The 24,815-nt window shown below is 34.9% G+C and overlaps 1 protein-coding gene across 3 annotated transcripts in view; it reads left to right on the top strand.

Annotated features, from left to right (window-relative positions):
• The window catches only part of HMMR (hyaluronan mediated motility receptor), a 46,021-nt gene that overhangs the window by 15,973 nt on the left and 5,233 nt on the right, over window positions 1-24,815 (top strand). For 2 of the 3 annotated variants that reach the window (XM_072824240.1, XM_072824238.1), the window contains exons 6-16: window positions 623-709; window positions 797-897; window positions 2,964-3,038; window positions 3,157-3,335; window positions 3,987-4,135; window positions 8,335-8,549; window positions 11,218-11,334; window positions 18,550-18,696; window positions 18,978-19,130; window positions 19,219-19,318; window positions 20,097-20,273. In XM_072824240.1, coding sequence (XP_072680341.1) covers window positions 623-709; window positions 797-897; window positions 2,964-3,038; window positions 3,157-3,335; window positions 3,987-4,135; window positions 8,335-8,549; window positions 11,218-11,334; window positions 18,550-18,696; window positions 18,978-19,130; window positions 19,219-19,318; window positions 20,097-20,273 — 1,500 coding nt within the window. The remainder of the gene's footprint in view (window positions 1-622; window positions 710-796; window positions 898-2,963; window positions 3,039-3,156; window positions 3,336-3,986; window positions 4,136-8,334; window positions 8,550-11,217; window positions 11,335-18,549; window positions 18,697-18,977; window positions 19,131-19,218; window positions 19,319-20,096; window positions 20,274-24,815) is intronic. The other variant, XM_072824241.1, reaches the window with a different exon arrangement.

Genomic DNA, 24,815 nt, shown 5'->3' with positions numbered 1-24,815 from the left:
TATTGAAGGCCTGTAATGTGCTGAGCTCTTTGATTACAAGGGGAACAAGGGTGCATAAGAATCAAGCATGGGGAAGGGAGCAGATTCCTAGGCCCCACCAAGGGAAATTCTGATTTAGTAGGCCTGGGATGAATCTTGTACTCTACATATTTTAAAATAGACCAGGCAATTCAGATGTATTTTGTTAAACAAGCACAGTTTACAGAATCTTCTCCAAGGAGCTTGGTTTAGAGGTTTGCAGTAGACTCTTCAGCATGTAGAGGTAGACAACCCAAGCAGCTTTCAAAAATAAATCAGAAAGAGGTGCTTGTATATCTCAGTCAGTAGAGCGTGTAACTCTTGATCTCGGGGTCATGAGTTCGAGACCCACATTGGGTGGAGATTACTTAAAAATAAAACCCTCAAAAAAAATTAAATAAATAAACCAGAAAGTCACATTAATCAAAATGAGGGACAAGAACATTAGCCGTGTAAAATCCTGGTGTGGTCAAAGTCTAAATTCTCTACCAGAGTATAATGTTGGTAAATAATAGTCCCAGTAATAGAACAATCAATATTTCTGTGATTTTTATATAGGACCTAGTAGAAAATATTTTTGAATTTTTTTGTTTCTTTTACTTAGTTTTCTGAAGATAATAACCAGAAGACTATGAGAATTCTAAGCCTCGAGTTAATGAAACTTAGAAACAAAAGAGAAACAAAGATGAGGGTGAGTGATGTCTTTGGTGAGTATGCTATTTCTGGATCTGGGGATCTGAACAATTTCTCATTTCCTAAAATATACTTCTGTTGGTAGAATATGATGGCTAAACAGGAAGGCATGGAAGTGAAGCTGCAGGTCACTCAGAAGAATCTGGAGGAGTCTCAGGGGAAAATAGCACAACTTGAGGGGAAACTGTGAGTGACTAAAATAAAAAGGAAATTATTAAGTGTGACTAATTCTTGACTTACCTCTCTCACCCCACTCTTGTTTATGTAGAGTTAACCGTCCTTCATGCTTGTCTTACTACTTCCTGCTTGCCCTATTTTTCTTCCTGTTTCTCTTCAACTGAGCTCTGATGATTCCCAACATTTTATGCTGAAAAGATGGAAGAATGTTTTAATTTTGTCCATCTTCTATATAAATGATGAGGAAAGGCCTCATAATCTTTGTTGTAACACCGTCCTATGGAGATGGTAGACCAAAATGGAGGAATATTGATTAGTATAGGAAGCTGTGATTAATGCACAATCCTAGCCTTCTTTTTATTACTGAGCTATAATTACATAGCATAAGTATTCAGTTTGATGACTTTTGACAATTGTATTTGTATTCATTACCCGAACAAGATCAAGAACATTGACATCCTCCCAGAAAATTTTTTTCCGCTCCTTCCTGCTCCCCTGCTCTTCCCTTACTGTGATGTCCCTCAATCTCTGAAACCACTTTCTACTTCCATCATCATAATTAGTTAGGCCTTTTGGGGATGTTTATCACAGTATGTGTGTGTATGTCTCTGTTTAACATAATATTTTTGGCATTTATCTATACTGCTGTATTATAATTTGTTCCTCTATTTCTGAGTATTTCTGAATATCTGCCTGAATATACCTCCATTTGTTTACTATTTCTCTTTTGAAAATTATTTGGGTTTCCAGTTTCTGACTGTTGTGAATAAGACTGCTATGTATCTCTTTTTGTAGACACCAACTTTTACTTTTCAAGAAATAAACATTTAGGATTGGAATTCCTAGGTCAGAGGGTAGTATAGTATATGTATAATGTATTTAAAAAAAATAAAGAAAAAAAAAACTCTTAAGTGAGGGTGCACCTGGGTTAAGCCACTGCCTTCATCTCAGATCATGATCCCAGGGTCCTGGGATCAAACCCCACATTGGACTCCCTCCTCAGTGGGGAGCCTGCTTCTCCCTTTTCCTCTGCTCCTCCTGCTTGTGCTCTCCCTCCCTCTCTCCCTCTCCCTGTCTTACTTTCTCCTCTCTCTCTGTCAAATAAAATCTTGAAAAAAACAAAACCTCAGAAGTGGTTGTACCATTTTATAGTCCCACTTAGCAATGTGTGATAGTTCTAGTTGTTCCCTATCCTCTCCAAAGTTTGATATTGTCAATCTATTTTATTTTGGCCTTTCTACTAGGGAGAAAGTAGTGCCTCATTTGTAATTTTGTTAGTATAAGGGTCGAGCTTCTCTTTCTGTGCTCATTGACCATTCATGTGTATCCTTTTGTGAGGTGTCTATTTAAGTTTCTTGCTCATTTTTCAAATTGAGTTGTTTGGAGGAAGTACAACTCCTGAGTAACTGAAGAAAAGGCAACCTGAATCAAAGGCTTTATAGCACACAGAATAGCATTTTGTATGTGTGCTGTATAGGAAAGCTACAAGAAAGATCATTTCTAACACTCAGGATGTTATAGGTAATAATTCTTATCATCATAGCCCTTTTATCAGAATTTATTTGGAAAGCTTAAAAAAAAACTTCAAAGACTATTTGTATATTTTAAATTGTCAACTTGAGAGGTCACGTAAAGTAATGGTTAAGAATTTGGATTCAGTGGTTGAGCATGCAACTCTTGATCTCAAAGTTTTAAGTTCAAGCCAAGCCCCACATTGGATGTAGAGATTATTTTAAAATAAAATCTATAGGGGTGCCTAGGTAGTTCAGTGAGTTGAGCATCTGCCCTCGGCTCAGGTCATAATCCTGGGGTCCTGGGATCAAGCCCTGCTTCTCCCTCTTCTTCTGCTCCTCCTGCTTGTGCTCTCCCTCTCTCACTCTATCCCAAATCAATAAATAAATTCTTTAAAAATAAAAAAATAATAATAAAATAAAAATCTTTTTTAAAAAACCACACACATTTTTAAAAAAGGAAATTTGGACTCTAGAGACAGCCTATCTGATATGGCAGTATTTGGTACAGATTAGCATTATGTGTGATTATTGTATGTATTGATATATGCAATTTTTTTTCAGTGTTTCAATAGAGAAGGAAAAGACTGATGAAAAATCTGAAACAGAAAAACTCTTAGAATACATCGAAGAAATTAGGTAATATGAATAGTAGTTTTTCATTGGACCTTGTTGATTAGTGATGAATACATCATTTTCAGTTATTTTTCCCTGTGCCTAAATTATGTGCTCTTCAAAATAATTTATTTTAATGCAGTTGTGCATCAGATCAAGTGGAGAAATACAAGCTAGATATTGCGCAATTAGAAGAAAATTTGAAAGAGAAGAATCATGAAGTTGTAAGCCTTAAGCAGTCTCTTGAGGAAAATGTTGTTTTGCTTTCTAAACAAGTAGAAGACCTGAATGCTAAGTGTCAGCTACTCGAAAAAGAAAAAGGTATTTAGATAAGTAATATGTACAATATTGAAGGAAAGTAATGGTATATTAAAACAACTTTTTTTTAGTAATTATGTAAACATATGAATCCTGTTCTCCGAGAATTTTTATCTTTTATAATATTTGTTCTCTGTTTGTTTCAATATATTGCTTGTCTTCATTGAAATATATACAATGGGGCACCCCCCCGTGGCGCAGTGGTTTAGTGCCACCTGCAGCCCGGGGTATGATCCTGGAGACCTGGGATGAGTCCTTCATCGGGCTCCCTGCGTGGAGCCTCCTTCTCCCTCTGCCTGTATCTCTGCCTCTCCTTCTCTCTCTCTCTCTTTCTCTCTCTGTATCTCTATGAGTAAATAAATAAAATCTTTAAAAAAAAAAAAATATATATATATATATACAATGGTGCAGTTCTTGACTTCTCCATTGGGTGGCCATTTAAAATGAGAAGATACAGAACCAGGTTTGGAGGTTTTATTACATACTTTAGAATATATATTACATATAGTAAATGATACAAACTTCAGAGTTATGTTTTGGCTTTACTTCTTTGGAAATACTTAATCTGTGTAACATGCTAGTAGCAAAAATGGATATATGGAAATCCGATTTGTCAAAGTTAGTATCTAATTACAGTATTTTTCACTTTTATAGAAGACCTTGTCAACAGGGATAGAGTACGGGATGAAACTCTAAATTCTGAAATGCAAAACTTAAAGGAGAACCTTATTCTTGAAAAACAGGAACATGAAAAACTACGACAAAAAGAATTACAGACTGATTCACTTCTGCAACAAGAAAAGGTAGTTTGCTACAATATAAAAAAAAAATCAACTTGTGCTTATTATATGTCATATATTTCCCAGTGTATCCAAAAACTTCAATTGTATATGTTCTTCTCTCCAACAATTTTATTTTTAGAATCTTATGCCGAATAAATAGTTCTATTTGTTTATCTGCATGTTTATCTGCAGAGATGCGTGACAGGATTATTGATAATGTGAAAAAATTATAAGCAATTGATTAACCAAAATAAGAAAATTGTTTAAAAATATTTTCTGTTGGGGGATCCCTGGTGGCTCAACAATTTAGTGCCTGCCTTCGGCCCAGGGCGCGATCCTGGAGACCCGAGATCGTGTCCCACATTGGGCTCCCTGCATGGAGCCTGCTTCTCCCTCTGCCTGTATCCTGCCTCTCTCTCTCTCTCCTTCTCTGTGTTTCTCATGAATAAATAAATAAATAATCTTTAAAATATATATATATATATATTTTCTGATGGAGTGCCTGGCTGGCTCAGTTGCTAGAGCATGTGACTCTTGATCTTGGGGTTGTGAGTTCAAGCCACCACACTAGGTGTAGAGATTACTTAAAAATAAAATTTAGGGGCGCCTGGATGGCACAGTGGTTGAGAGTCTATCTTTGTCCTGATCCCGGGGTCCTGGGATCAAGTTCCGCATCAGGCTCCTCACAGGGAGCCTGCTCCTCCCTCTGCCTATGTCTCTGCCTGTCTGTGTGCCTCTTGTGAATAAATAAATAAAATCTTTAATAAATAAATAAAGGAAATGTTAAAAATATTTATTTTCTGGCACATTCTTTTTTTTTTTAAGATTTTTATTTATTCATGAGAGACATGAAACTGCTGAGCCACCAGGGCTGCCCTTTTCTGGTACATTCTTGTGTTAGATTACTACTTGGACATTTCCAGTGATGTTATAAAATAGTGTCTAAATGCATGTGAAATAAAACTGACAATTTTTAAGAATCTAGATTACATAAAGAATAATTTACATATCAATGAGAAAAACAGTTCACTGAAATAATGGGCATAGGATGAAAATTCATCATTCTCAGATGTAGAAATTCAGATAATCTATACACATGAAAAGATGCTCTATCTTAGTGATAATCAAAGAAATAGAAATAATTGTTTTTCCCTTACAAGATTGGCACAGATTAAAACATTTGATATTATATAGCATGTTAGAGCATAGCAAATAGGTACTAGAATGCACTGATGTGAAATATAACAACTGAAGGAATTAAGTAGATATATATATACTGACTTGAAGATCTCAACAACTATTTTTAGGATTTATTTTTTTTAAATGACCTTTACATATTTAGTTTCTATCATGTTTAAGTATATAAATGTATAGAAAAACACCAGAAGGCATATATACCAAACTAGTGGTTATCTCTACAATGAGAAACTAAGATTGGGGTGGGGTATAGTCAGAGGCAATTTTCACTTTATTTGGATTCTTTTTTACTTTGTTATTTTTTTTCTGCCATCCGGTCCAGCAACTATAGTTATTGTTGGCAAACCTTTCAAATGTTTTTTTGTATCTTAGTATCTAAGAAATGTGTCTCTGTACACTTAGAGGAGTGTAAAAGATGGAAAGAATGCTTATTTACAGTGACCATTCTTTTTTAAAGGCATAGAGCCCTGTTTTTATTTTCAATTGATCTACAACAGTATATATGTTTCAGCTATACAACGTAATGATTCAATATTCATGTATATTACAAAATTATCACAATAAGTCTAATTAGCATCTGTTACCATATATAGCTATAGAATTTTTTTAGTCTGAGAACATTTAAGATCTATTCTCTTAGCAACTTTCAGACATGCAATACAGTATTGTTAACTATAGTCACCACACTGTATGTTACACCCCATGACTAAAGTATCTTTTAACTGGAAGTTTGTATCTTTTGATTCTTTCACCCATTTTGCCCACTCCTGCCTCTGGCAATCACCAATCTTCACTGTAGCTGGGGTTTTTATTTGCTTATTTTTAGATTCCACATACAAATAAGATCATACAGTATTTGTCTTTCTTTGTCTGATTTACTTCATTTATTACAATACCCTCAAAGTCCATCCATAGCATTACATATAACAAGATTTCCTTCTTTTTTTAATGACTAAATAATATTCAACTGTGTATATACCACATTTTCTTTATCCATTCATCTATCAGTAGATCTTTAAGTTTTTTCCATATCTTGGCTATTATAAATGATGCTGAACCTTAAGTGCATATATCTTTTCAAGTTTGTATTTTCATTTTCTTCAGATAAATACTTAGAAGTGGAGTTGTTTGCTTGTATGGCAGTTCTATATTTAATTTTTTGAAGAACATTCATACTGTTCTACATAGTGACTGCACCGATTGATTTTCCCACCAAAAGTACACAAGGGTTCCCTCCATATTCTCCCCAACGCTTATTATTTCTTGTCTGTTTTGGTTTTTGCTTTTTTGTTTGTTTGTTTTAAGTAATCTCTATGGCCAAAGTGGGGTTTGAACTCACAACCCCAAGATCGAGTCACATGCTCTACCAACTGAGCCCACCAAGCACCCCTGTTTCTTGTCCTTTTGGTAATAACCATTCTGACAGGTGCAACATACCTGGTGGTTTTGATTTGCATTTCCCTGATGATGAGTTATGTTGAGCATCTTTTCATGTACCTATTGGCTAATTGTATGTCTTCAAGAAATGTCTATTTATATCTGCTGCCCAGTTTTTAATTAGGTTGTTTGAAGTTTTTTCTTTTTTCCTTTTGTTTTTGTTTTAAAGATTTTATTTATTTGAGAGCAAAAGACAGAGATAGCATGAGTGGGGAGGAGAGGAAGAAGCAGGCTCCCGCCAAGCAGGGAGCCCAACGCAGGGTTTGATCCCAAGACCGTGGGATCATGACCTGAGCCAAAGACAGACACTTGGCCGACTGAGCCACCCAGGTGCCCCAAGTTTTTTCATTTTTAATAATAAGAATTCTTTATACATTTTGGATATTAACCCCTTATCAGATATATGATTTTCAAATATTTTCTTCCATTTTACTAAGGTTAAGTTTTTCTCCCCTTATTCTCCCAAATATTTTCTCCCATTTTACTAGGTTATGTTTTCATTTTCTGAATGGTTTTCTTTCCTGTGCAGAAGGATTTTAGTTTGATACAGTCCCACTTGTTTATTTTTGCTTTTGTTGCCTTTGCTTTTGGTGTCATATCCAAAAGATTATCACCAAGATCATTAACTGCCTGTGTTTTCTTCTGGATTTATGGTTTCAGGTCTTAAATTTAAGTCTTTAATCTATTTTGAGTTATTTTTTGTGTATGATATAAGATAGTATAAGTCCACAAGCAAGTTTTTTTTGCTTGTGATTTTCCAGTTTTCCAAATACCATTTATTGAAGAAACTGTTCTTTCCCCATTATATATTTTCAGCTCTTTTATCATAAATTAACTATATGTATGGGCTTGTTTCTGGACTCTGTCCCCTTCTATTGATCAGTGTGTCTGTTTTTATGCCAATACCATACTGTTTTGAGTACTATAGATTGGTAAGATAGTTTGAAATCAGAGAAAATGATGCCTCCAACTTTGTTCTTCTTTCTAAGATCACTTTGGCTATTTGGGGTCTTTTGTGTTTCCATACAAATTTTAGCATTGTTCTATTTCTGTGAAAATTCCCATTTTTATAGAAACTGCATAGAATCTATAGATTGCTGTGGTTGTATGGATATTTTAACAATGCTAATTTTTCCAATCCATGAAAACAGAATATCTCTTCATTTATTTGTGCCATCTTCACTTTATTTTAATGTTAGAATTTTTTCACAATGGTGATTTATTTGTATATTGTATAACTTTAAAATACACTTACATACTATTGAAATCATAGTACATTGTTTATAAAGTATCATCTGAGAGAAATATATATTGAAAGTCAGCTGTAAATTATAATTTTAGTTTTATAAGCAGTATGTGTGGGTGTGTGTTGCATAGAAAAAATACCGAAATGACATTTACTACAGTGTTAACACAGTGCAAGATATAATCCATGACAATATGCAGGTGATATCTATATTTTTCAAGTTTCTTGAAGCTCTTGAATTTAGTATTCATATTTTATTATCTGTACTTCTTTTATGTGCTTAGTAAAAGCCTCATGATGTCATTTCATGTTATTTCGGTGATTTTCTGTTTGGTTGTAGGAACTGTCCTCCAGTCTTCAACAGAAGCTATGTTCCTTTCAAGAGGAAATGATGAAAGAGAGGAATCTCTTTGAGGAAGAATTAAAGCAAGCACTGGACGAGCTAGATAAATTACAGCAAAAAGAGGAACAAGCTGAAAGGCTAGTCAGACAGTTGGAAGAAGAAACAAAATCTCGAGCTGAAGAACTGAAACTCCTAGAAGAGAAGCTGAAAGGGTTTGTATTAATAAGACCTCATGTTTAGTATGACTTCAGATGTTAAAAAGGTGTTTTCCAGTACATGCTTTCAGGATTCTAATGTCAACCGTGTGAGTAAGTGAAGTTGGAATTATTTTACAAGTAAGAAATAGAGAGAAGTAAAGTATACCCATAGAAGGCATATATAAACAGGTATGACAGCCAAGTCAGAAGCATAGTTTTTTTCTTTTTTTAAGGCCAGCAATTTAAAAGGATGTTAATAAACAAATGACCAAAATTTGCGGTTCCTTTACTGCGCTCGTATGTTGTCTGAAATTATTGAATGTCAGCATTATAGCAATAATAGATTTAGAGGAAAAAAAAAGCTGAAATCCCATCCTTTAAAAAGAAACATTTCCATTTTTCACCTATGTGTACATTAGTTTACATAGCATAAGTTATACCTTTAATTACGTTTTCTGAGGTAGCATAAGTACTCAGAAGTAGTGATCAGAGAAGCAATGTGAGGAAGAAAAAAAAAAAAACCTGGGAAACACTCAAAAATAAGAAATTTAAGAGATCTCAGACTTTTCTTTGAAAGTAGACTCCACGCCAAATGTGAGACTTTGAACTCACAACCCCAAGATCAAGAGCCCATTGCTCCACTAATTGACCTAACTAGGTGCCTTTTGAACTTCTTTTAATTCTAATTCCCTATTATTTTTATCACATTATTCATCCTTCTCCACTGCATTTATTTAAATTAAAACATCCAGGTTGATTCTTGAGTTCAAGTTGTAACTAAAATAATTGTTACTTGAATCCTAGGGATTTCCTTACTAAAAATATTTCTAGCAAGGAATCAAGAATTACATACGAATTTACAGAATTGTAATGTATCTCACAAGTGTGTATCTATCTCCTATTAGATATTTTTATTAAAATCCTTTTTCTGTTTTATTGTGATGATAAGTGATAAAAGGACACAAAGATTTTATATATGCCTGCTTTTACGGGGAGCAGTACCAAAGTGTTAATAAGGGAATAGTTCTATACTGGAGCCAGTCTCAGGGCACAGGCACTTTAAGAAACTGGGTAGATGATGTCAGTTTCAGAGAAGAAAGAAAGTTGAGACAATTATTTATTATAACTCAAGGAATTGGGTACAGAGGTTGGGAGATACAGATTTTATTACAGGATCTGCCAACTAGCTCTGTGATGTTAAGCAAACCAATTCAAATTTCTTTAATTTTCTATTTCATTAGATATAAAATAAAGGGGTTTTAATGGCATGATCTCTAAGGTCCCTTCTAGCCTAGAAATTTTAGGTGTAAGAGAAAAACTAAGAAATTGAAAGTGATTTCTCTATGGAACAGGGAAGAGAATATTTTTGTTATAAATGCTTTACTACTATGTGATTGCTTTTAGCTGTTGGTATTTATATTTTTAAATCCCACGCCCATTATGGAAGGAATTTGATTAGCTGTTTATTTTGTCTATGTCTGACTTAGCTGATAAGTAAATAAACCTTCTTATTTATAGTTCTGAGTTTTAGATGTTATTTAAAAGATCTCTTACAAGCTCATATGCTCATCTAAAAATTTTTATCACCAGTTTGGTAATACATAATGTTAATATTTCAAAAAATTTCTGAGGCTTGTAATGTATATTTAAAAAAGATCTTAAAAACTATTTTGTGGGATACCTGGGTGGCTCAGTGGTTGAGCATCTGCCTTTGGCTCAGGTCGTGATCCCAGGGTCCTGGGATTGAATTCCACATCAGGCTCCCCACAGGAAGCCTGCTTCTCCCTCTGCCTATGTCTCTGCCTCTATCTCTCACATAAATAAGTAAATAAAATCTTTAAAAAAACAAAACAAAACAAAACAAGACACTATTTTGCCTATATAAAATAATTCACCAAATAAGTTATTAAATTTTTGAATAATAACAATTTATTATGTGGATTACTGAAATAAAATAAATATACATGGTCCTAAAACTTTTTTTTTCCAAAGAAGTACCAAGTGTAGTTAAAGACACTTAGTATTTCTTAAATGTTTAAATGCAGAGACACTTTATTCAATCCAACTGCTTTTTAACTGGTAATTTTTCACATTCTTTAGTTTTGGTTGCTGCTGCTAAGATTGTTTTAGAGTCTTTTAACCCTATCTTCTTCCAAAAACAAATGTTTTAACTACTTACATAAATACATGCAAATTGAAAGATAAATTTAGAAATGATTACATTAGAATAAAAACAAAAGTAAAATAAGGGCAAAAAAAGATAAGATGAGAAGAGAAGTTAGTACATAAAGTAACCAGAAGAGAAGTTAGTACAGAAACAAACATGCTATCAGAAGCAGATCATAGGGGCAGCCCGGGTGGCTCAGCGGTTTGGTGCCACCTGCAGCCCAGGGCCTGATCCTGGAGACCTGGGATCGAGTCCCATGTCTGGCTCCCTGCATGGAACCTGCTTCTCCCTCTGCTTGTGTCTCTGCCTCTCTCTCTGTGTGTCTCTCATGAATATATAAATAAAATCTTTAAAAAAAAAAAAAAAGCAGATCATAAAGTTAGATGTAAGCTACCAGATAGTGTATGCAAAGATGCAGACATTGGACACATGATTCACAGTGACAAAGGTAAATACTAATCCTTTTCTTAAAATAATGATTTGTAATTAGTGTTTTATCTTTTATTTATTCCCTAGGAAAGAAGCTGAACTGGAAGAAAGTAATGCTGCTCACAGTCAAGCCACTCTGCTTTTGCAGGAGAGCTATCATAGTATAGTGCAAAGCCTTGGAGATGCTACTGCTCAATTTGAAAGGTATTCTTATTAAGAGTCTGCACTCCAAATATAATATGAGTGGGGAGGCGTGGCTAGTGAAATCTGGAAAAATAATCACACAAATAAAGTGGTTGGTATTACTCTAAATTCTGTAATGACCAACCATAAATGGGCAACTAGGGTTACCTGGTAATCTTAGAGTATAGTATACAAATTTCCTTTCCTGCCAGCCCCTTCCAATTTCATGCACTCTCAAACCTTTCAAGCTTCTTACTCTCCTTGACACCATCTTTTTCCTCATGAAGAATTCTAAATTTTGTTTCTCCTTATTACCAAACCTGTAAACACACCTGCATTTATGCTCACCCTCTCTTACCACTACAGAAGCATTCCAGTCTTTTAGCCTTCAATGACATTATTCCATTTGTCCTTTTCAACCTTTCTACTGGATTTTTTCCATTCAATATTAAAACATGTTAATGGGGATCCCTGGGTGGCGCAGCGGTTTGGCGCCTGCCTTTGGCCCAGGGCGTGATCCTGGAGACCTGGGATCGAATACCACATCGGGCTCCCGGTGCATGGAGCCTGCTTCTCCCTCTGCCTATGTCTCTGCCTCTCTCTCTCTCTCTCTCTCTCTGTGACTATCATAAATAAATAAAAATTAAAAAAAAAAAAATTTTAAAAAAAATAAAAATAAAACATGTTAATGTGCACTTATCTTTAAAATACATAAATTTTAGGGGCACCTAGGTAACTCAGTTAAGTGTCTGATTCTTGATTTCAGATAAGGTACGATTTCAGGGTCATGAGATCTCTCTCTCTCTCTCTTTCTTTCTCTCAAAATCTTTAAAATACATTAATTTTATTAATTCCTTTGGACCCCTCTTCCTTCTGCAGCTATCCAACAACACCTCTCACTCCCAGCACCCTTCTTAATCCAAAATTCTACTCATCTTGTAGTTTGTCTTGATAAAAAATTCTCTACACTTACTATCTCCACTTCCTCACTTCCTATTCCATCTACTTACTATTTCCCTTTTAAAAAGGGGCGGGGGGAGGGCTATTTTGGGAGGAACTACAAATTGCAGATAATAATTTTTTTTAAGATTTTTTTTAAGATTATTTATTCATGAGAGAGAGAGAGAGAGAGTCAGAGACACAGGCAGAGGGAGAAGCAGGCTCCATGCAGGGAGCCTGATGTGGGACTCGATCCCGGGACTCCAGGATCATGCTCTGGGCCAAAGACAGGCGCTAAACCACCAAGCCACCCAAGGATCCCCCAGATGATAATTTAAGAAATTGGTGTGCATCTCACACCAAAAGCATATTAATATAAACATTTTTATTATATTTAGATCATTTTGGGATGAGGTCTCTTTGTCTTATATTTATTTTAATTATTTAATAAATATAGAAGGTATACTAAACATAAAGTATAAAACATAAAGATGAAATCAACATACATGAACCTGTAAAAGACAACCAAACCAGTAAGCCAAAAGATTTCAATAATTTGGTATTATGTAAGAGTTTCTCTACTAGCCCATCTGCCTGCTATCCACCAACAGATAACACTATTTAAATTCTGCATTAATAATTTCCTCCCGGGACACCTGGGTGGCTCAGCAGTTGAGCGTCTGTCTTCAGCTCAGAGCATGATCCCAGAGTCCGAGGATCGAGTCCCCCCCGCATCAGGCTCCCTTGCGAGGAACCTGCTTCTCCCTTTGCCTATGTCTCTGCCTCTCTCTATGTGTCTCTCATGAATAAATAAATAAATAAAATATTTTTTAAAATAATAATAAACTTTTTCCCTGTGTATAATTTTATAGCATGTATATCCATACAAATAATACATAACTTTGCCTTTTTCCTGAACCTTGCCAAAAAGTGTGATTATGGTGTATGCCATTTCCTGAGACTTGTCATTATATTCTGCATTATGTATGTTTCAAGAATCGAATCACATTGTTGACTGAGGTTATAGTTTATTCATAGTAACTGCTGTAGAATATTTGATTTTATTAATATAGCACAATTTACCCATTCTCACTTTGAGCTTTGGGGTGGTTTTTCCTTTCTTTTGTGCATTTTTTTATTATTTTTATTTTTTTCATCATGATAAGTATACTCTTTAATCCCTATCCCCTATTTCCCACATCCCCCCACCCATCTCCCCTCTGGTAACCATCAGTTTATTCTCTATAGTTAAGAGTCTGTTTCTTGATTTATCTCTCTCTGTGTTTCTCTTTTATTTATTTATTTACTTAATTGCTTTTTTGTTTCTTAAATTCCACATAAATGAAATCATATGGTATTTGTCTTTTTCTGACTTACTGTGCTTAACATTGTACTCTCTAGCTCTATCCATGTTGTTGGAAATAGTAAGATTTCATTTCTTTTTTATGACTGAATAACCCATTGTATATATATCTACCACATCTTCTGTATCTAATCATCTATCAATGGACACTTGGGCCGCTTCCATAGTTGGGCTGTTACTGATAATACTGCTGTAAACATAAGAGTGCATGTGTCCCTTTGAATTAGTGCTTTTGTATAGGGGGTAATACCCAGTAGTGTGATTACTGGGTCATAGGGTATTCCTATTTTTAATTTTTTGAGGAACCTGCATACTGTTTTCTATAGTGTCTTGCACCAATAGTGCAAGAGAGTGCCTTTTTCTCTACATCCTCATCAACACTTGTTTCTCGTGTTTTTGATTTTAGCCATTCTGATAAGTGAGAGGTGATATCTCATTGTAGTTTTGATTTACATTTCCCTGGTGACAAGTAATATTGAGCATTTTTCATGTATCTGTTAGCCATCTAGATCTCTTTAGAGAAATGTCGGTTCATGGCTTCTCATTTTTTAATTGGACTATTTGTTTTTTTAGATGTTGAGTTATATATTCTTTATATATTTTGGGTACTAAGCCATCACTGGATGTGTCATTTGCAAATATCTTCTCTCACTCAATAGGTTGCCTTTTAGTTTTATTGATGGTTTCTTTCACTAGTCCAAAGCTTTTATTCTGATATAGTCCCAATAGTTTACTTTTGCTTTCATTTCCCTTGCCTCAGCAGACATAGCTAGAAAAATATTGTTAAAACCAATGCAGAAACATTAATGCCTATGCTCTTTCAAGGATTGTTATAGCTTCCAGTCTCACATTAAGGTCTTTAATGCATTGTGAGTTTATTTTTATGTATGGTGACACTGGTACAGTTTCATTTGTTTGAATGTCCAGTTTTCCCAATACCATTTGTTGAAGAAGTTGTCTTTCTCCCATTGTATATTCTGTCCTCGTTTGTCCAAGATTAATTGACTACATAATTGTGGGTTTATTTCCAAATTTCCTGTTTTGTCTTATTGATCTATGCCTGTATCATACTGTTTTAATTACTACCACTTTGTACCATAACTTGAAATCTGGAATTGTGGTAACTCAAGTTTTGTTTTTCTTTTTCAAGATTGCTTTTCTATTTCAAGAGGTCTTTGTGGTTCCATACAAATTTGGGGATTTGTTCTAGTTCTGTGAAAAACACTCTTGATATTTTGATAGGGATTGCATTACATCTGTAGATTGCTTTGAGCAGTATAGAAGTTTTAACAATATTTGTTCTTTCAACCTATGAGCATGAAATGTCTTTTCATTTTTTTGTGTCATCTTGAATTTCTTTCATCAATATTTTACAGTATTCAGAGTACAGGTCTTTCACTTCTTTGGTTAAGTTTATTCCTAAATATTGTTTTTTGTACAATTCTAAATAATGTTTTTTGTACAATTCTTAATTTCTCTTTCTGCTTCATTATTAGTGTATAAGAATACTACACATTTCTATACATTGATTTTGTATCCTGTGACTTTACTGAATTCATATATCGGTTCTAGTAGTTTTTTGGTGGAGTCTTTAGGATTTTCTATACATATGTCATCTACAAATAGTGAGAGTTTCACTTCTTTCTTACCAATTTGGATGCCTTTTATTTCTTTTTGTTGTCTAATTGCTGTGGCTAGGATTTCCAGTACTATGTTGAATAAAAGTGGTGGAGTGGACATCCTTGTCTTGTTCCTGACCTTGAAGGAAAAGCTCTCAGTTTTTCACTATTGAGTATAATGTTGGCTGTGGGTTTTTCATATAAGGCCTTTATTATGTTGAAGTTTGTTCCCTCTAGACCTACTTTACTACTTTACAGAGGGTTTTTATCATGAGTGGTTGTTGTACTTTGTCAAATATTTTTTCTGCTTCTATTGAAATGATCATATGATTTTCATCCTTTCTTTATTGATGTGATGTTGATTATATCCCAGGAATAAATCCTACTCAGTTGTGCTGTGTGTGTGTGTGTTTGTTTTTGTTTTTTTTTTAATGTATTGTTGGATTCAGTTTGCTAATATTTTATTGAGGACTTTTGCATCTATATTTATAAGAGGTAGTGTATAGTTCTTTTTTTTTTTTTTTTTTTGTGGTGTCTTTATCTGATTTTTGTACTTGAATGATACTGGCCTCAAAGAATGAATTTGCAAGTTTTCCTTCCTCTTATTTTTTTTTTTTTTTGAATAGTTTGAGAAGAATAGGTATTAACTCTAAATGTTTCATAGAATCTTTGTTATTTTTAATAGTATTCTTAGGAATATTCTTGTAGTCTCCTAGTATACATGTATAACAATTACACTAAAGTCCTACATATGTGAATGTTCAACTTTAAAATGTAATGCCAAATTGCCTTACAAAGTAGCAGTGAGAATCTACAGTTTCACTAGGGTTATACAGGTAACCGTTGATCTACTTCCTCTCCAAAGTTTGTTGTATTTCTTAAATTTTACCAGTGTACTTAGTGTAAAATGACTTTCTCCTGGGAATAATCCACCTTTCCTTTTCTATAAAGGAATAATCGTATGGGAATAATCCACCTTTCCTTTTCTATAAAGGACTACTCGTATATGACTTTTATTCATTTCTCTATAGTATCACTATCTTTTCCTGATAGTAAAGTTTTTATCAGCAGTATGGTTCCAAATATCTTCTACCAAAGTATGACTTTTCATTTTCTTTATGGTTTCTTCTCATGACTAGAAATTCTTGATTTTAATTTTTTTAAAAAATTTATTGAGAGAATGCGAGCGCACAGTGTAGTGGGGAGGAGCAGAGGGAGCAAATCAGACACACCACTGAATGGAGCCGCATGACCCTGAGATCATAACCCAAGCCAAAATCAAAAGTCAGATAACCCAACCAACACAGCCACCCTGGTATCCCAATTTTAATGTTTGAATTTATAGATTTTGATATAAACATGTTTGCATGTAGTTTAAGAACTTCTTTCTGTCTAAAGAACATATTTATGTTCTTTTAAAGTTTCATTTTCCCGGGATCCCTAGGTGGCGCAGCGGTTTGGCGCCTGCCTTTGGCCCAGGGCGCAATCCTGGAGACCCGGGATCGAATCCCACGTCGGGCTCCCGGTGCATGGAGCCTGCTTCTCCCTCTGCCTGTGTCTCTGCCTCTCTCTCTCTCTCTCTCTCTGTGTAACTATCATAAATAAATAAATTTTTTTTAAAAAATAAAGTTTCATTTTCCCATCTAGAACAGGTTTCTGTGTGTGCAGTGATATAGGGATCAATTTTTTTTTGTTGTTTTTCCATATGGATAATCTAGTACATATAATGTATATGTGTACATATATTTTTAATTTAGATATGTCCAAGCATAAATATAAATTATATTTTAGTATTCTTTTCAACTCTGTGGAGGGATTTCCTTTCCTGCTACTTTGAAAAATTGTGCCTTGGAAGGCTTTTAGCCATTCTATGACTTCACTCACCATCTATATGCTAATAGCATTAAAATTTATTTCTTCAGGGGTACCTGGATGGCTCAGTGGTTGAGCATCTGCTTGTGACTCAGGTCGTGAACCCGGGGTCCTGGGATCGAGTTCTGCATCAGGTTCCCTGCAGGGAGCCTGCTTCTCCCTCTGCCTGCGTCTCTGCCTCTGTGTGTGTGTGTGTGTGTGTGTCTCTCATGAATAGATAAGTAAAATCTTTGAAAAAAAAATTATTTCTTCAAACCAGATCTTTCAGCTTTATACCCATCTATCTAGCTGCCTATTTGACATCTCCAGGTAGAATCTCCCTACTGTGTAATATTAACCTGTCCAGAACAACTCTTGATTTTCTGTCTCTTTCTTCCTCTTATTTCAGTCAATGACATCTCCCTCTTCCCAGCTTCTCATTCCATAAACCTGAGTCATCTTTAATCATTTTCTCTCCCTTTCTCCTAACATCCACCCTATTTTGTGAAATTTGCGATTTTGTCTTCAGAAAAGATTTCACATCTTTCCATTGCCAACTCCTTAGTCTAACCGTCCTTTATCGCTCATCTGGGCTGATGTACACCACAGTGATGACTTGCCTTATGTCTCTAGCATCTGTTCCTGCATCTCTTCTTCATTACATTCCAGTCTCATCTCTTAGTGTATGTACTGTGTTCTACCTGCCTCCCAGCATAGATGCTTCTTTTCCCTTGGCAACACTTTCACCTGAACCCTAGCTAACTTTTCTTTAACCATCACATCTCAGCTTAACTATAAATTCCTCAGAAGAGCCTTTTATGAATCACTAAAAGTGGTACATTGCCATTGTCAGCTTAAGTGCTCCTTAGTTTTCTTTTTTTTTTTCTTTTTTTAAGCTTTATTTATTTGTGGGAGAGTGCACACATGAGTGTGGGGGCAGGGCAGAATGAGAGGGCAAAATGGACTCCCCACTGAGCAGAGAGCCTGATGGAGCTGAGCTTGAGCCAAAGGCAGTTGCTTAACCAACTGAGCCACCCAGGCACCCTTCCCTTCTCTAGTTTTCTTCATAATACAAATTTTATTATACATATATTTTCACATTTTTTTGTGAAAACCTGAAGAGGCATTTCCTTATCTTCCCCACAAAACCATAAACTCTGTGACAATAGGTGCAGAGATCGTATATTTATTTATTTTGGAGTAATTTTCATGTTAGGTATACTTCATACACATAGTAAGCACTTGATTTTTTTTTTTTTTCTTCTTTGGATGAACAGCCTATGCCATATAAGCCCATTAGTACTGACCTCAGAATACCGAATTCTTACCTGTGTAAATGCACGGTTCATAAGGTTTTATTTGTGTTACCTTAAATTGTATAAAATATAAACTAATCAGCTATTTATTTATCATGCACACAATAGTTAGAAAAATCCTTCAACTTTTTATTTTCCTTTTAATAAGTTATAAAGCATTTATGGCTCGTGAGATAGAAGATCTTAAATTGGAGAACTTGTCACTTCAGGAAAAAGTGACCAGGGCTGAGAAAAGTGCAGAAGATACTCAACATCAGATATTGGCAACTGAGAATGCAAATCAAGAATACGCAAGGTACATGGGAGAACTAAAACCTGCCCATACTTACAGCCTTAGAACCATTAAGACAATTAAATGTCGAAAGCCAACTACTAAGTGATGCAGGGAATTTTAATTTCATTGCTCTGGGTGATCTTCAATTGCAAATTAAGAATTTACACAGTTAAAAAATTTTTGAAGAGTTCTTTGAGTTGGTTTTTTTTTTCTTTTCTTTTTTTTTTTTAAGTAAAAGAAAGGGAAAAAGTTATTAAAATGGCTATAAAATGTTTAGTGGACTCTTCTCTCTTAAACTCAAGGATGCTCCTGGATCTGCAGACCAAATCAGCACTTAAAGAAGCAGAAATTAAAGAAATCACAGTCTCTTCTCTTAAAACAATAACTGATTTGCAGAACCAACTCAAGCAAAAAGGTGAAGAGTTAAAGAAACAACTGGAAGAGGAAGAAGCAAGGTAATCTAGGTTTAGAACCTGACTGCCATATAACCGCAGTTATTTTTTTCTAATACACTATGTTTTTAAATTTCATTTTGCCTTACAGAAAAGCTGGAAAAGAAAACACAGTGGCAGAGTTAACTGAGGAAATGAATAAGTGGCGTCTCCTTTATGAAGAACTATATAATAAAACAAAACCTTTTCAGGTTTGTCAGTTGGGACTACACTAACTTGTGTTTGTTTTAGGCTTTCACCTCGTTCCCTGTGACAGTCACCACAGTGACTTGATTTTTCTGAAAGATCATTCTGCTGTACATTTACAGTACCAATTTAACTCCCTATTAAATGAGACAAATTTTTTTAAAATTATATGTACAATTTTTTATGTAGTCTTTATAGGCTAAAAACTACCTTCTAATAAGAAACTTAAAGCTAATAGTTTAGAAGGCTCTCCTGCTATACATTTTTGATAATTAACATATGTAAAATTGTGAGACTCACTTTGTTATGATCTTTCTGTGTTTTTCAAAGTAATATATCTATCTTAAAATTTAAAAAGATAAATGCTAATCTCCGCACCTTAAAAAGTAGAAAAACAGTATTGATTTTTTTAAAGTCTCAAAGAATTTATGGAGAGCCATGAGAATATGTCAGCATGATCTGTTTTCATCCTTCGTTTGTTTTGGGGGGTTTTTTTGTACTTGATTTTCCTTTTTTTTTTTTTTTTTTAAATTTTTTATTTATTTATGATAGTCACACACAGAGAGAGAGGCAGAGACACAGGCAGAGGGAGAAGCAGGCTCCATGCACCGGGAGCCCGATGTGGGATTCGATCCCGGGTCTCCGGGATCGCGCCCTGGGCCAAAGGCAGGCGCCAAACCGCTGCGCCACCCAGGGATCCCCTGTACTTGATTTTCCTATGTAGTTTATATGAGAAAAGTAAATTTAACATTTCTAAGTCTATTTTTAAAAATTCTTTTTCAGCTACAACTGGATGCATTTGAAGCAGAGAAACAGGCTTTGTTGAATGAACATGGTGCCGCTCAGGAACAGCTAAATAAACTAAGAGATTCATATGCTAAATTACTGGGTCATCAAAATCTAAAGCAAAAAATCAAGCATGTTGTGAAACTGAAAGATGAAAATAGCCAACTCAAATCGGTCTGTAAAATAACACTTAGTTCTATTGAAGGTATTAGGGTGGGGTGTTTGTTATTCTAACATTTCAGTTTAAGGAGGGGCTATGGTATCAGAAAAAATAAGTTTATAGAGAAATATCCATCTGAGAATTGTGAATCTATTTTAGAATGTTGACCAGGTAATTATTGATGTTTTCAGGTTTTCCAACTACCTCATTAGTATATTGGAAATCACTAGTGTAATTGAAAGAGTTCATAAGCTTTACACATCCATTTCTATTTCCAAAATAGCAAAGTTCTTGATATAAATAAATATCATAAAGATAAGCAGTATTCAAAAATAGTTTAAGCATTTAGGGTGCCTGGCTGGCTCGGTTGGTAGAATATGTGACTTTTGATCTCAGAGTCATGAGTTTGAACCCACATTAGGCGTAGAGATTACTTAAGAAAAAAATAGTTAAGCATTTAAGTTTTTTTTAACAGCTGTATTAAGATATAATTCACATACCATACGATTCACCCATTTAAAGCATTCAACTCGGTTGTTTTTCGTACATTCATAGATATGCAACCATTTCTGTGGTCAGTTTTAGAACATTTGTGTCACCTTAGATTGAATCCCTCTACCCTTTAACTATCATCTCTCTGTGTCCTCATTCACCCCTCCCACTATTAAACTACTTCCCATCCCTGTAAATTTCCCTGTTCTGGATATTTCCTGTTTGTGCACTCAAATAATATGTGGTCTTTTTGACTAGCTTCTTTTGATTAACAGTGTTTTCAGTGTTCATCCATGTTGTAACATGTATCAGTACTTAATCCCTCTTTATGACCTAATTATATTTCATTGTGTGGATATGTCATATTTATCTGTCAGTTGATAGACATTTGACTTGTTTCCATCTTTGAGCTATTATGAATGATGCTACTGTAAACATTCATGTAAGAGTTTTTGTTTGGACATGTTTTTATTTCTCTTGGGCCTTACTTAAAAGTGAAATTGCTTGGTAATTAAGTGTCTTTATGTTTGGTAACTTAATGTTTAATTTAGTAACATGTTTAATTGCTTGGTAATTTAGTAACTTTATGTTTTTTTTTGTTTGTTTTTGTTTTGTTTTTTTTATTTATTTATTTGTGATAGTCACAGAGAGAGAGAGTGAGGCAGAGACACAGGCAGAGGGAGAAGCAGGCTCCATGCACCGGGAGCCCGATGTGGGACTCGATCCCGGGTCTCCGGGATCGCGCCCTGGGCCAAAGGCAGGCGCCAAACCGCTGCGCCACCCAGGGATCCCAGTAACTTTATGTTTAAACAGTTTGAGGAACTGTTTTCCAGAGTAGCTTTATCTTTCTACATTCTACCTGCAATGCATGAGGGTTCCAGTTTTTTCACATCTTCACCAATATTTGTTGTTACCTGATTTTTTTCATTCGGACCATTCTAGTGGACATGAAGAGATACCTAATTGTGGTTTTGATTTCAATTTCCCTGGTGACTAATGATGTTGACCATCTTTTCATGTGCTTATTGGCCATTTGTATATCTTGCCTGGAGGAACTATTCATATCCTTTGCCCATTTTTAATTGGATTATTGTTTGGTTTTTTAAAAATTATGACCGTTCTTTACATGTGTGTATGTTCCTTATCAGATACATTTTCTTGAAACATTTTCTCGCATTCTATACATTGTCGTTTCACTTTTGTATTGATGTTCACTGAAGCACAAAATTTTGACAAAGTCTAATGTATCTTTTCCTTTGTTTCTTGTTCTTTGGCATTTAACAATCCTTTGTCAAATCCTAGGTCATGAAGATTTATCCCTATGTTTCCTTCTAATAGTTTTATGTTTAAGCTTTTACATTTAGGTCATTGATCTATTTGAGGGTTTTATATACAGTGTGAGGTAAGGGTCCAACTTTATTCCTTAGCATGTGGATATCTATTTGGTCTCTTGCCATTTGTTAAGGAGACTCTTCTTTCCCCAGTGAATGGTCTTGGCATCTTTGTTGAAAATCAGTTGACCATATATTTAAGGTTTATTTCTAGACTCTCAAATGCATTCCACTGATCTATCCTTGTACTTCCACACTGTCTTGATTACTGTTGGTTCATAGTAAGTTTTAAAACCAGGAAGCATGGATCATCCTACTTTCTTTTTCTTTTCTTTTCTTTTTTCTTTTTTTTTTTTTTTCAAGACTGTTTTTGCTGCTCTGGGTCCCTTGCAATTCCATATGAATTCCAGAATAAGCTATCCAGCTTTTACAAAGAAGTCATTTAAGATTCACATGGGAATTACGTTGAGTCTGTAGATAGCCTTGAAGCATATTGCCATCTTAACTATGTTACATCTTCTGATCCATGAACATGAGATATTTTTCCAATTATTTAGATCTTTAATTTCTTCCAACAACATTTTGGAGTTTTCAAAGTATAAATTTTGTACTTCTTTTGTTAAATTTATTCTTAAATATTTTATCTCCTTTTTATTGTTATTGTAAATGAAGTTGTTTCCTTAATTTCATATTTGGGTAGTTCATTGCAAGTGTATAGAAATAAATTTGATTTTTGTGTGCTCGTCATGTTTTCTCCAATCTTGTTAAACTCATGTATTTGTTTTAATAGTTTTTTTAGTGTCTTCTTTAGGATTTTCTGTATAGAAGATCATTTGTAAATAGAGATAGTTTTACTTCTCTTCTAACCTGAATGCAGTTGATTAGTTTTTCTTGCCTAAGTTCCCTGGGTAGAACCTCCAGACAATGTTGAATAGAAGTGATAAGAGTGAAATCCTTGTTTCGGTCCTGATTTGGGGGAAAGCTTCACACTTTCACCATTAAGTAAACTATTAGCTGTGGGTTTGCCATAGCTACTCTTTATCAAATTGAGAAAGTTTTCTTCTATTACTATTTTTTTTAGTGTTTTTATCATAAAAGGGTGTTAAATTTTGTCAAATGTCTTTTCTGAGTCTATAAGGTGATCAGGTGACTTTCACTCTATTGATATGCTCTCTTAAATTAATTGATTTTCGGATGTTAAATTAACCTTGCATTTCTGATAAATTTCACTTGGTCATGGTGTATAACTCCCTTTATAGGTTGCTGGATTCACTTTGCTAATATTTGCTTAAGATGTTTTCATCCATATTCCCAACAGACACTGGTCTAGAGGTTTTATGTAATATCTTTGGCTTGGGTATCAAGGTGACACTGACCTCATAAAATTAGTTGGGAAATATCTTGTCTTTTTACTTTTTTGAAATAGTTTGTGAATAATTGGTATTAATTCTTCATTGAATGTGCAATAGAATTCAGTAATGAAGCCATCTGGACCTTGGCTTTTCTTTGTGGGTAGTGTTTGATTACTATTCAGTCTCTTTACCTCGTATGAGTCTGTTCATATTGACTTCTTTTTGGCTAGTTTCAGTAGTTTGTGTCTTCTAGGAATTTGTCCATTTCATTTAATGGACAAGATTCATTTCCAGATTTATGGATATACAACTGTTCACAGTATTCTTTTTAATAATCCTTATAATTATGATAAGGTCAGTCATCATGTCCCTTCTTTCATCTATGATTCTAGTAATTTGAGTATTCTCACTTTTTTATGGTTCCTTTAGTTCTATGAATATGTTTATAATGGCTACACTAAAATCTCTTTTTTGAATAAGTCCAATATCTGGTTACTACTGCAGGCAGTTTTTGTTCCCTGCTTTTTTCCAATGTATAGGTCATGCTTTCCTGTGTATTTGTAAATTTTTGTTAGATAGTGGATACTTTAGATTATATATTGTAGCACTCTGGTTACGGCCCTCTCCTTCCAGGCCTGCTGTCATTTTCTTTGTTTAGTAATCGGTTGGATTGTGCTAGTAAAGCTTATTCCTTCTATCATGCCCAGGAATGTTGTGCCTCTGATGTTGCTACTCAGGGAGTTTCAGTTTAGAACATGCCCACATCACCCTGACATGACACTGATTTTGATAGGGCTGTCTTCCTCTATTTCCCTGATCACCTGTTCCTAGATAACTAGTTGCTTATTGCTCTGTTATTTCCAGCAGTGCCCTGGAGTATAATTGCTCTATGAGCTAACCCAATTAAATTCTGGCTCTTTCATTGGAAGTGTGTCTGAGGTCAGTGACTGATTATGTTCTGACTCCAGAAGGGCTCCTCCCTGATGTTGTATTTACCAGGTCTAAACCTACAGTTTAGCCTGTATTTTGAAGCACCTCCCAGTTCCCTTATTCCCTCACTCTCCTATTATTCACAACACCCTTCAGCTTGAACTTCTCTAAAGTCTGTTGCAAGTGAAATCAGCCCCTTTGGCAAGAAATTAGGAGCTACATGTTTTTATAGCCTACTCCCTACCCCCAAATAAAATCTCTGAGACAGGGCTCTGGAGCTGAAGTTGGAGAAAATGACAAGCTTTTCTGTGAGTGATACATCTGGCCTAGGGACTGAGTGCTTGGTGGACATAGGGGAAAGGGGAACAGCCTGAGGTTCTCTCAGATTGCCTTTCCTGGCATGGAATCATTGCCTCATGAGCCAGGGCAAAGACGATCAGGGTCCCAGCAT

This window comes from Canis lupus, chromosome 4 (assembly GCF_048164855.1).
Source record: "Canis lupus baileyi chromosome 4, mCanLup2.hap1, whole genome shotgun sequence".
NCBI lineage: Eukaryota > Metazoa > Chordata > Mammalia > Carnivora > Canidae > Canis > Canis lupus.
Note: the sequence above shows the minus strand (reverse complement) of the source record. Positions and strands in the feature narration are given on the sequence as shown.